The 13,168-nt window shown below is 41.6% G+C and overlaps 1 protein-coding gene across 10 annotated transcripts in view; it reads left to right on the forward strand.

The window, feature by feature from the left end:
* Positions 1–13,168, forward strand: part of ppfia2 (PTPRF interacting protein alpha 2) — a 141,930-nt gene that overhangs the window by 125,950 nt on the left and 2,812 nt on the right. For 4 of the 10 annotated variants that reach the window (XM_020613667.1, XM_020613668.1, XM_020613672.1 and 1 more), the window contains 9 exons: positions 2,298–2,360; positions 3,596–3,628; positions 3,756–3,931; positions 4,106–4,203; positions 4,291–4,466; positions 5,134–5,202; positions 8,012–8,165; positions 8,420–8,476; positions 10,534–10,619. In XM_020613667.1, coding sequence (XP_020469323.1) covers positions 2,298–2,360; positions 3,596–3,628; positions 3,756–3,931; positions 4,106–4,203; positions 4,291–4,466; positions 5,134–5,202; positions 8,012–8,165; positions 8,420–8,476; positions 10,534–10,586 — 879 coding nt within the window. In that variant the 3' untranslated portion in view covers positions 10,587–10,619. The remainder of the gene's footprint in view (positions 1–2,297; positions 2,361–3,595; positions 3,629–3,755; positions 3,932–4,105; positions 4,204–4,290; positions 4,467–5,133; positions 5,203–8,011; positions 8,166–8,419; positions 8,477–10,533; positions 10,620–13,168) is intronic. The other 6 variants (XM_020613670.1, XM_020613674.1, XM_020613676.1 and 3 more) reach the window with 3 other exon arrangements.

Here is a 13,168-nt window from a genome sequence, read left to right on the forward strand (position 1 = left end):
AAAAGTTTTTTTCAGGGTCAAAGTCATCGTCCGATTCATGATAATGTTGTTCAGTGTCTCCAATTGTGTTCAGTTCCAGATCCAATCCCTCAAAAACTATTAACCTCTGTAGCAAATCACTTGCCTCATTCCGTACGTGGGTCATACTTGTTGTTGGTCCCGGCTAATTGTTGGTTCCAACGACCATTTGCCCTCACAGATATCAATATACCTGCGTGTTTCTTTATACAGGGCTGAGGGTCCAGTGACCCCTTCATACTCTTCTTGTCTTGGCATACTGGTCCTCAGCATGTTGGTCATAGGTCCTGGATTCTGGTTCCGAGGACAGGTCACTAGTTGGTCATACCACAGGAACGCGATGTCTCCCCTCGCCCTGGCCTCCCTTTTGATAAGTGTAATAATCAAAAGGGTCAACTATTCCTTTAAACAAAAATGCATGCTAGCATACTAACCTAGGCAAGTCAGTATGGCTGCACTTTTCTTTCTAATAGTAAGGGCACTTTACTTCATTCTAATGTTATTTAGCCAGAAAAGCTGGTTATGTTTAACAAAAAAAAAAAAAATCCCAGAATTTCTGCCTCCTCTCTGCTTACATGCTCAACTCCTCTGCACATGGGTACCATGTGTAGGCGGGTGATGAGCAAACAGAGCCACCACAACATAATCGCTACCAGCTCGATATATTTTTATATCTTATAAAGTGAAATTAGTCCAGTCTTTATGTAAATAAGTCAATATTACAGCGGTGCTCAGTGTGTACTGTAATTTAGCTGTCCAGATATTTACCAGTTTCTGTTGTCATAGTAATTATACACAGCCTGTGCTGTTCCTTAGCGATTAGTGACTGTTCACACTTCAGAGCCAGGATAACATGCTTCATACTGAAGGGACACAAACAATGTGGACCAGACACAAGGAGCTGTGTGTTGTTATATAAACCCAGCCAAGTATATTTATTCAAGTTTTTGTTTTCCGACTTGACACCATACTATCTACAGTATGCATGCAGTAGTCATAACACATGCACTTTTTCTGTCCTCTCCTGATGTAAAATAATTACACCTGTACTCTCTGTGTCCTCCCTTCTGTTCCCCCTCTACCTCACTCTCTCTGACCACTTAGCTCCACTTCCAGACCTCGTGAAATTTTCACGAGACTCCACACATCCGGTTGACACACTCAGACCCCCACACACTTAACAGAGTGTCAGTGCAGACAGAAGTGTGATTCAAGCAGAAGAGGTCATTTTACCTCCACTGTAAAAACTGGATCCTGCACAAATGTGCAGTGAGGGGAGTGGTCTGCATTACTTGGGCTGTTTTTCTCAGGGTCATGGCAGCTTAACCTGCTGCTACAATGACACAGCAGTGCATCCAAATGGACAATTAAAGGATTGATTCACCCAAATTACAAATGAACATATTTTCTGTGGTACCTCTAGTGTTTTGTATCCATGCAGAACATTTTGGAGTTGTCATGAAATTTCCATCTCCATCACAATACTGCAATGTTCACTGACAAATGTATTGGAACTACCTATTAAAACCTCTTGCAGCATACTCATTAGATTATCCAGAGTGACAGCTGCAGGAACTGAGATCTGAAACAATTAATCAGTTAGTTGATTGGCAGAAATAGTAAGAAGTTTAATGCATAAATTGAGGGTTGTGTTTGGCAAAAACTGTACTTGCTGTACATGATGTCAAATTGAATATCTTTAGGATGTGGACAACCAGAATAGGTCATCTTTCATGCTGAGAAATAACTGTGGCCAGTTTTTTCTGTTTTGGATGTTTCACAATCAGACTATCAACTGATAATCAGCAATTAAATTATCATTAGTTGCAGCCCTAGAAGGATCTCTTTCAAAACCTAAGCAAATAAAACCAGAGGGTTCTGCATGACTAGGTTAACACAGGAGCTAAGTGTGTTTCTGTAATTTGAGTGAACTGACCCTAGTAGTTGTTAAATGGAGAGAGATGAGCAATGTGGATTTTGTCTGTTGTTATTGGTACCAGTGTGTTCAGTCTTTCTTGTGCATGCCAGCTGTGTTATTTGGTTCTACATGTACTGTTTGCCAAAGATGGGATGTTTCTGTGCTGTACTGTCTTTGTGTATTTGTCTTCTGTGATGCCCTTTGACCCCTGGCGGGTTCAGGGCCAGTTCATCATCTGACTGTGATGCTATAACACTATTGGCTTACAGTGGTGCTGCTCTTCTTCTTTAACACTGCTTGCCCCTCCTACCGGACCTCCACTACCAACCCTGCTGCCGCGCTGTCTCTCTGGCCCTTGCAGCCATCAGGCAATGTATGGGTGACCCATGAGGAGATGGAGACCCTGGCAGCCCCCTCCAAAACGGTCAGTCCCCTTGTGTCCATCACCCTCACCTGTCTTTTTATTTGCCAGTCGTGTGCATGAGTGTGTGAGGGTGCATACCAAAAGGACTGAATGAAGCAAGACCCCGGTGTTGGCTGGTGGAGAAGGCATGAGTCATTTAACCCTTTTCCTGTGCTGTGAGCTTTTCATCAATGTTAAACAAGAATTTAGTTGGTTAGTTAAGAAAAGTCATCAATCTTGAGGGCTAGACTGTTTTTCCTTTTTCTTGTGGTACAGTACCACACCACTAATCACACACCAGGTCTCTAGAAGTTACTTAAATCACATTTAGCATCCAGCTCCTCCAGGTACAGTGATGCAGCCTGATGAAGCTGCTTGGGAAATGCAGCATCTTAGATATAAATAAAAACAAAATTCTTGATATCTGATGTGTAGTGATGGATCATTGTTAGGCTGTCCCAAGCCACAGGAAAGTGCACAAGTTCTTTGTGATGAGCCATGGAATGAAGGTAATAAATTGTGATAATCACATCAAGTTTAAGTTGGTAGAATATCTTCAGCCCACAGCCATACAAAACTCTACTGGAGTAGTGTTAAAAATACACTACTTAAATGATCACATGTGGGCTATTACCCATTTCTGAGGCTTTGCACCCATCTTAAAGAAATCAGCATACACTACAAGCACATAGTCTATAATGCTATGCAGTTTGTCCGTTGTGGCTTAAGGAAATCCACAGCTAATAATCAATCTTGTACCATTTTCCTGGACAGCATTGTAGCCCATTAGTAACCTATTTCTAAACCAAATGCAAACTATGAGTCTAGGCCACATCTGAGTTTAAGAGCAGCCCTGGAGACCAATTCACTTGCCATTTAGATTACGGCTTTCTTTCCTTTTATCTTGCTCAACAGTAGCTCCCACAAACCTTTTACCATGTCTTAAAAGCTGCTTTTGGTTAGTTCAAGGTTCATCAAAATGTAAGAGGTTGGGAAAGAGATTTCCCCCCCTTTTTCCTTCATCGGGGTCTCATAGAGGTCGGAGCTTTGCAACCAGACTCAACTTTGGATTGCACAAACTAAATCATATATTGCTTAAATTGACTGATATGACCCTTGTTCATCTGAATCCTGAATTCAGCATGCACTTTGCGCTTCATCAGTGTGGTTTGGCGGCACTTGTTAGCTGCATTTTAAGGGACGTTTTGTTATGCAGCAGCATTCAGATGACTTTCTTTTTATTGTGTTTTGATCAGAAGTCAGAGTCTGAAGAGGGGAGCTGGGCACAGGTAACAGAACACTTTTGTTTTTTTTTAATGACCAGTTCAAACTGGCAGCCAATATGAAAATGTATCCATTACAAATAAGCTGTTTGCTTTTATGAAGCTCTGATTGAAGGCTGAGGTCTTTTCTCAGACTCTAGCTTATGGCGACATGAACCATGAGTGGATAGGGAACGAGTGGCTGCCCAGTCTAGGACTACCTCAGTACCGCAGCTACTTCATGGAGTGCCTGGTGGATGCCCGCATGCTGGACCACCTCACCAAGAAGGATCTGAGGGTGCACCTCAAAATGGTGGACAGCTTCCACAGGTACTGGACTAACCTCATCCTGCCTCATGGTGACTGATTTCAGACCTGCAAACTAAAGTATCTGAAGATTAGTCTGAGTAAGCCTTTCTGTCATAGGTGTTTGTTTATAATGTTCATAAATAGATGAGAAAAAGATTTGTCCTATCACGTGTATGTGTGCTTTTGTGACACCAGAACAAGTTTACAATATGGAATCATGGGTCTGAAGAAGCTCAACTACGACAGGAAGGAACTGGAGAGACGCAGGGAGCAAAGCCAGCATGAAATGAGAGGTAAGGAAATCCAAATAGGTTAAAAAGAAGCGGAGATCTGAGATTAAAATGGGATTTTTTGGGGTTTTTTTTTTTTGTGTGCTGCAGATGTTTTGGTGTGGAGCAATGAGCGGGTCATCCGCTGGGTGCAGAGCATAGGCCTGAGGGACTACGCCAACATCTTGCTGGAGAGTGGCGTGCACGGAGCTCTGGTCGCTCTGGATGACAACTTTGATTACAGCAGCTTGGCGCTGCTCCTCCAGATCCCCACCCAAAACACTCAGGTAGTGCAACTAATGTATAGTATATAGTCTTAGCTTTGCAGGTCAGACGGGGACAGCAGTTTTGAATTTCGTGAAAAGCCGAAAGTGACTTTCTTTATATATACACACACACACACTTATGTTTACACATCTCTTTTTTAATACTTTCTTTCCTTGTGTTTCCTTGTGAATGGGTCAATCATCTCTGTAAAGCGCTTTGGCCAGTGTAACACACTGTGGAAATGCGCTATATAAATAAAGTCCATTTGTGTTTTAGTCTTACACTTTATACATTTCTTTACTTTGCTGTGATTTTGGTAATCATTGCTGTTGCTGCTGGATACCTAAATTTCCCTCAGGACCAGTAAAGTATCTATCTATAGCCAAACATGGACATAAATATCATCTATGATAGATGATAAATGTCATCTATCATCAACTTAGGTCCAAAAATAGGTACGCTGTTACTGCCCTTCAAAAGCTAGTGTAAGCTAAATCACAACATGCAGCTTTGCCAACTGTCGCTCTGGCAGGTTGAACTGTGAATTTCTACTGCTCATCTCATCTGTACTTGGGTAAAATGGATATGCAATGCAAATAACAAAATGTATCAGCTGCCTCTGGCACAAAGCTGCTAGAAATAGGTGGCCTTGTGAAACTCATGTCTTCAATGTGTTTCTTTCCTCAGGCACGTCAGATTTTGGAACGAGAGTACAATAACCTGCTGGCACTGGGCACCGACAGGAGACTGGATGAGGTGAGCAGCAGCTGTCTATCACACACAGGACTAACCTACATCACTGAGGTGAAAGGTCAGAACAAACAAGACTTAGTAGCCATTACCAACAGGTGTATATATTTAAGAACCTGTAAAGGTGTACAGTACTGAAAGCATAAACTACATATTTAAAGAGCCCATGGCATGTTCATTTTCAGCCAATTAATTTTTAATCTGGGGTACCTCTAGATTAGCTTTGCACCCATCAAAACAAATTATTTCAGAAGATAAAACTCAATACTGCAAAGAGAGCCTCCTCCTGAAAACCGGAGGAGAGATTGTGAACGGGCGCACCTTCTGTCGCCGGTCACCAAGCTATGAAAACACAAACCATAAAACTGACAAATATATGTTTTCGACAATGACAATACCTCAAATCCTACCTGACATGTTCCAGCCAGAATATGAAAGTGGACAGCAGGACGAACAGCAACAGCATGAATTAATTTAAATTTCACTTCCTTAGATAGGCAAACAACAGTATATGTACTGATGACAAGAGATTTGTAACACTCTAAACAAAGCAAGTAATTGAGAAACCCCATATTTTAACTGTCATTAAGCAGACATGGTAATGTCTCCAGCCTTACAACAACTCTCTACGGAAACAACTCATTAACAGGCAAAAGCAATATATGTGGGGTTTTTTTCTATTCACCGTTATGTCCCACCGAGTAGTGGAAGCATCACTCCCTTTCAAGTAGCTCCGAGGTCGGTAAATCCAACCAGCGGTCCGGTCCCTAAATCTTCCCCCATAAATCCCTCGTGTTACAGATGACCACGTTCCAGAAGTAGTGAAATTAAATCCAGCAGGTAGCACTGCACTGACAATATCATGGATCATTAGAATCCTCTCGCTAGCTGGTATCACATCACGTGGCAGACACACTGGCCTCAAGCAGTCAAAACAAACGAGGACTGCGCTCTAGGGGAATCCAGGTTGATGAGCTGATCATTCACCCCCGCAGGGGCCTTCACAGGCCGGCTGCTTGTAGGTTAGACCCGGTCAGGTAAAACAGAGAGTCCCGGAACAGGAACATTCCCGGACATGCAGTAACCTCAGGCCCTGTATTTTTCTCCACATCCTCTGATCACAGTGCAGCAGCAGGAGGTAAAATACAGTATAGCCACAAAATTCCATGCAGTTGAAAAAAATCCCACTTTTAAAATGGCACCAGTGGATGTCAGGCAAGCTCACATGAACGTGCACAGACAGGAGAATGACCATTCCAATCTATAAACTATTAACTAAGACTTTACATAGGTGGAAAAAAGTCTCACCAGTGGGACTTGTATAAACAGAGTTACTTCTGCATGGAAGTGCAGCAACATAGCTATACCTCATTTTTTGAGCTTTCAGTCACGTTTAAGATGATAATTCATTGTAATATTGTAGATGAGTCAGAAAACAGAAAAGCATGCCATGGGCTCTTTAAATGTCTGATGGACTTTTCATCTGTTTGTGATTATAATGCACCTATTGAGGATTGGAAAGCTACATGTCAAGCTAGTACAATAGCTGTAAATTATTTGGTAACCCTTTAATTTACAGGCAGTAATGTGGAGAAATTGCTAGGAAATTGCCAAAAAATTGTTGTATTGAGTAGTTGTTTGTGAATAACCAATTACTGGGAAATACCACCTGAAATTAAAGCACACTAAAGAGGTGTGGCCAGTAATTCTGTTTAATTTATTGTTATAACAACAGGTATGTGGCCACAAGTTGTTTCAGAAGAAACGACTTCGTTAGCCTACTAAATATTTGGCTTTTGATGGGCAGTACATCCTTGCTGTTGTCGCTCAATATAAATGTACAGCCAGCATTCCAGTGATGTAGCCAAGTACTTTCTGTAACTAATATCAGTTTTTTCCAGGGATTTACCTTTGAACAAGCCAAGAGGTGTGACAGCCACTGTAATCTTTGTTTACCAACAAGAAATGGTAGCAAACACTAGAAATTTCATTATCTCCTCTTACTTTCCATTGTGTGAATCATATGGATGGTTGCAATATAATGAAATGTATGTATTTTTACTGTAAATACTATAAAGTGACTCATTTCTATGAAATTTGTACACATTTTTCAAGAATTACATAATGACATAGTACCATGAAATATCACTGAAGTTATCTTTCCACTGCCTCAAAAGTGTTGTGCATTCATACTTTTAAATATACAGGTAATTTATGTATGATAAACTACCAAATAGCAAGTAAACAAGTTAACTACCTACAATACTTGACTATATCACTGGAACGCTGGCTTTACGTTTGGATTGAACCACACCAGTGAGAATATTCTGCCCATACCTGTTGTTATAACAATATATTAGAACAGAATTACTGGCCCAACCTCTTTATTCTGCTTTGATTTTACACGGAGCTACTACATAAACAGCTACTCAGTGAGTCACGTTTCCCTGGCTATTTCAACGGCCTGTAAATTAAAGTGTTACCAATTATTTTTGTCGAGTTTTAAAGATGCTGAAATCTCCCAATATCCTAAAACTATTCACAAAGCTTTTGAAAGCAGACTTCATACACTGTCTCATAATTGATGTCAACAATACAACAAAGCGAAGGCAGCACACTCTTTTTCTTTACTGCACTGGTCTTGGAGGACAAACCTTTCTTTTACAGCAAAACAAGTAGGTCAGATAACTTGTTTAGAAAGTTTTGGAAGAGAAGGCATTTCTAATTATAAAAATATAGGCCAATCCTATTGTATTTATACTACAATCATTACATGTTTGCCTTAGGAGTAAACGGATGCCATTTTTTGTCTCAGTGTGATGACAAAGATTTCCGAGGTCCATCGTGGAGGAGGCAGTTCCCGCCCCGAGATGTTCATGGGATCAGTATGATGCCTGGCTCTGCAGAGACGCTCCCTGCTGGTTTCCGTCTCACCACGTCGGGTCACTCCCGGAGGCTGCCTCCTGAGGGTGAGTGCCTGCTTCCCCACCTTGCTCCACAGGTCAGGCCCCCACTGACAGACTGTTTGACTCAAATCTGTATTTAAAGGCTTGATGCTAGCAGTACACGAACTGTGTTAAAGATGGATATTTTCTGCAGTGTGCCTTTCAAACTCGGCAACAAAGCAAAGGTTCAGTCAAAGCACCACAGCTCAGCGCAGGAGATGCTGCTCCTTGCTGTTTTGTGACCATGTCTCTTGTTCTCTCTGACGGCTGCTCTGCAGTCCTCTATGAGGCCCTGGATGACACTCCTGACGACATGTATTTGGATTGGTTTCAAGGTCAGCTATGCCCCACTGAAGGTTCTGGGCTTGTTGCCCTGCGTGTCTCAGTATTCTTCTACATATCTTCCCCTCTCTTTACATGGTCTCTACCAACCACTGTCCTGCTGTATCTCTCCCCTTATCTTTCTTCTCTCTCTACTATTATTTAATTTTTCTTATGTCCTGCTCCAAGGGTGTTGTTTTGCAGAGTTGCAATATACTGTAGTTGTCTAGTCACCCTGGTGGTAAAAGCTCAGGGGTCAAGTTATGGATTAGGACCCATGCTTGCTGGTGTAACCCTTGAAGTTACAGAATTTAAGCAGCAAAACAAAAGGTGTCTGGGCAGTGCTATGTACGTTAGCCTGAATCAGGATGATTACATAAATGATGTCTTGGATGTTTCAAGAAATCAAACCAATGTGTCATTCTTCATCCATCTGCCGTTAAAAGAGCACACTGGCTGAACAGGGCTTTCAGTAAAGGGTACAGTAATTCCAGGTTATTGGAACTTGGTTCTAATGGTGGTAGCTCTGGACTAGACTTAAAGCTGCATTAACTAAGTTTTAGCACAAATTTGGATAAATGAAGTAAAAAAATAAATAAATAGAAGTGTTGTCTCCCTGCTGTACTTTAACCCCCCACCCCACTCTGCCATCTTCAGGTCCTGTTTATTTCTTGTCCTTTGTGGCAGTTCAAGTCTGCACCTCACATCAGCGGGGGTGTAGAAGACAGAAGATGTGTTTTTCAAACCCTTTGTAGGTACAATCCAGAATGGAAGCAAACCTGTTAGACCCCAAGAGGGTTCTGTAGCACAGAACGAGTACAACAAGGAATGGGTCAAAACCAGGGTTAATATCAGTTTGGCATGTCAGAGATGGAGAGCATTAAAAGCATCCAAAGGACTAAAATTTGACACAGATGGGGCTTTCTTCCTGCTAGATGCACAAGTACTGTAATCAAAGCATAACATGAAATTTCTCTTGCGATAGTGGCCAGAACATTAGTACTGCATCAGTATTACTGGGGAAAAAGATTCCTCTGTATAATTTGCTTGTGTTACTACAGATGCATCCGCTAAAAACAATGTTAAACATGCATATTACTAAAATGTAAACCTCTTTGACATTGCATCGCTGTAATGCCATCTAAAACCACGGGCTCTATATTTACATACATTAGTTCTGCAGCCACTTGTTACTGCTGTGCTACCTGACTGCTACAGCTGTCTCCGGCTGTCGGGACCAAATATGTCGTTTCAGAGACAAGGCAGGGGGGCAGCCAGAAGCGGAGGAAGAAGAGAGGATACTGCTCGAGTTTGTTTTGGCTCTCACTTCGCCCTTAACGGTCAAAGAGGAGGTTAGTTAATGCAGCTTTAAGTAATTGTTGCGGGGGACACAGCTACAGTATCTCCACAAAATGGCGACAGGGCAACAGATGCATGTAATTTGATAGGCTGTAAACAAGAAAAATGATTTAAATCATTTTATTTGGAAATTAAATCAAAAGTGCATAAATGGAATTATGATTGAGTGCCGTCTACTGCTCTTGCCCTGGTCAAGAACGAAATGCCACACAAGACCCAAGTTGCAATGAGCAGAAATTATCTGTTAAACTGAACAAAGTCTTTTATCAGCTGTCTCTATACAAATTACACCACACAAGTTGTCTTACATTACTGGAAATCAAGCAATTGCACTGATTTTGGCCAGTGTTCTCCTTTAACAAATTTCCCTGTGACACAAACAGCCTTCCTGTGTACCTCTCTCGTCTCTGTGCTCCCTGGTCTGTGATGTCCACACTACACTCCAGTCTTGTTGCTGGTGGCGTCCACTCAACTAACACTTCCTTGACTGCGTTTCACTTCTGAGGGTGACGCTGCAAATAATCTCCATTGTGTTGAAGTGTTTTGCTTGTGATCTTACTCATACTGTTGAGGATGTCTAATCTTGTGGCACTTCTCTGGGGTGGTAACCAAGTGGAAGATTGTTTCCTTCTCACTCTGGGTCCATCTGATGGGATACAGGTTTTTATACTCGTACTTAAAGATCTTTATCTGTTGCTGTCTCGCCTTACAGTCGGAGCGGTGCAGCGGCTGGACAGCTCCACGGTGAGAACCTACTCCTGCTGAGAGGAGGAAGAGAGGGACCTTAAACTGTACGCTGTATGTAACAGACTCTCACCCTGTCAAGTACACAGCTTTCTTCAGAAGCACTTAAAACAGGGCCGGTTGCTTCCCAAGATATGCACGTTTGTCTTATCGCCTTGGTGAGCCTCTGCAATGTTTATTCCAGGTAGCTGTGATCAAGTGATCGGAGACTAGCAAAGAGCCACGGTCCTACGCTGATGTCTGTCCAAAAAAATAAGATGCAAGTCATGGACCAAGCCTTAGAAATCTGCTTCAGATAAATGCAACGAGCAGTGTCTTTAACATAGATTCGTTTATTTACATGATTATCACAGTTCGAGGCTCCTAAAAATCCAGCTATTACAAATTACCATATGAGCTTGCACTAGTTTTCTTTGTACAGCGAGATACTATGAAAAAGTGTCTATCCTAAATATTTGCTTCACTATCTCTGTATGTACAATTGTACCAGGCCAGTCATTTTCTATTTTTAACCATATAGTGGCTAAAACCAACATTTGCCTCTACTCACTTTAATATCTGTCAGTCCTGGATTAGCATATTTGTCTGTACCAAAGCCCTCAGTAGTTGTGAAAAAAATGATTTAGAAACAAGGTAAACACACTGCTGCATTGGATGACATTTCCTCATTATGAAACACAAGACCCTAATATTTGTTAACATCTTTGTGCATGGGCCCTTGACTTGTGCTTGCTTCAGATGCTGTGAGATGTTATGGCTGTTTGGAACCTTAGGGGCAACATTTTGAGGAACTATCAGGGTCTCGTTTCATAATGAGGAAACATGTCACCAGGTCTGTGGTACAGATGGTTAAACTAATCCAGGACTGACTGACATTAAAAGTAAGTAGTTGGTTTTAGGCTCTGTATGGGGAGTGTTTAAAATGTTGTTAATATAGAAAAGGCTGACCTTATCCTTTAAGTGGCGACCAGATGCCAAAAGCTGGAAGAAGCTTTCACTTTTGCTGTGGCTGTACATGGGAAGCCCAGCCAGACAAAAAGTGCATTTACATGCATGGTAAAATCATTTCACAGCTTCCTTGATGCAGTAGATTATGTATCTCAATTGTCCAAAAACTGTTCAGAATTCAAATTCCTGTCCAAAACTCATAAGACACCATCGGTTCTAGTTCTATACCAGTTTCATTTACAGGCCTCAAGAATGCAGAAAGCTGAGGTTTTTGGTGACTGCAGTTTGATAATATAAGAGACGAATTAGGGAAATAAATAAAGACAGCTAAGGGTGGAGATAAAGGGAAGCAGAGGGGGTGTGGAGTGGGGGGCTGATTCAGTGAGGAAAGGTTTATGCAAGGTTCATCTTCATAACCATAAGTGTGCATTTCCCAAGAATTTGCTCATCCAATGGAACATGCTGCAGACAGTTTCTAATCATTTCATCAGCTTGTTTTATAACTAGTCCCACACGGCAAGAAAAAAAAAAAAAAAAAAAAAAAAAAAAAAAAAAAAAAAAAAAAAAAAAAAAGTAAGAATACAGTGAAAAGTGACAGGGCAAAAAGTTTGAGTGCTAATAACACAAAGGATTCAGCTGAACTTTCTCCTGCCCAGTTTCACTTTCCCATCCTCATAGTTGTTGACCAAATATGTTTCTCCACAGGCGCAAGCAGCTGTAAACAAGAAATTTAAAGAACCCATGGCATGCTCATTTCCAACCATTTACTGTTCAGTCCTGGGTACCTCCAGATTAGCTTTGCAGCCATCATAACTCCAAATAGTCTGTGATTATTTCAGATTGATAAAACCAGGGGAAAGACATCTCGATGGGAGAACACTGGATCAGGAAGCCAGGACAACGCATAAACAAAAAATATGAAAGTGGACAGCAGGACGAACCACAACAGCCTTCATTAATTTGAATTTCTCCTCCATAGATAGGTAAACAATGGTATATGTACCGATGAAGAGGTGTACCACTCTAAACAAACATTCACCTCATTTGTTTCTGGTTTCTTCCTATTGGTGTTGGGCCTCTTCCTCGCTTTGGTGAAGGCCCACTTAGGGTATCCACAAGCCCTAAGGGAGTTCTGGATATGTAGTTTCTCCTTCTTGGCCCCTTCTGCCGTTGTGGCCACTTCCTCTGCCCTGTGATTTAAAGTTCTGATGACTCCCAGTTTGTGTTGAAGTTGATGGTGTGAGTCAAAAAGCAGGTATTGGTCCGTGTGTGTAGGTTTCCGATATACTTCTACTTTCAGGCTTCTGTGCCCTCCCAGGTGGACTGCACAATCCAGAAAGGCCAGACAGTCATCTCTAGCATCCTCACGAGTGAATCTGGTGTTGTCATCCACAGAGTTGATATGTTTGGTGAAAGCCTCTACCTCCTGGGTCCTGATTTTAACCCATGTGTCATCCACGTAGCGGAACCAATGGCTGGGAGCGGTACCAGTGAAGGAAGCCTCAACTCTCTCAACTTTATTTATATAGCGCTTTACCACAGCACAGCTGACCAAAGCACTTAACATATCATTCAAATATAAAAACAACACATAAAAAGCTATAAACAATAATATAGACACTAACACTACAGACAGAGTCTCATTCCTGGCCAAA

The sequence above is a fragment of the Monopterus albus genome, unplaced genomic scaffold, assembly GCF_001952655.1.
Source record: "Monopterus albus unplaced genomic scaffold, M_albus_1.0 scaffold136.1, whole genome shotgun sequence".
In the NCBI taxonomy this organism is placed as follows: domain Eukaryota; kingdom Metazoa; phylum Chordata; class Actinopteri; order Synbranchiformes; family Synbranchidae; genus Monopterus; species Monopterus albus.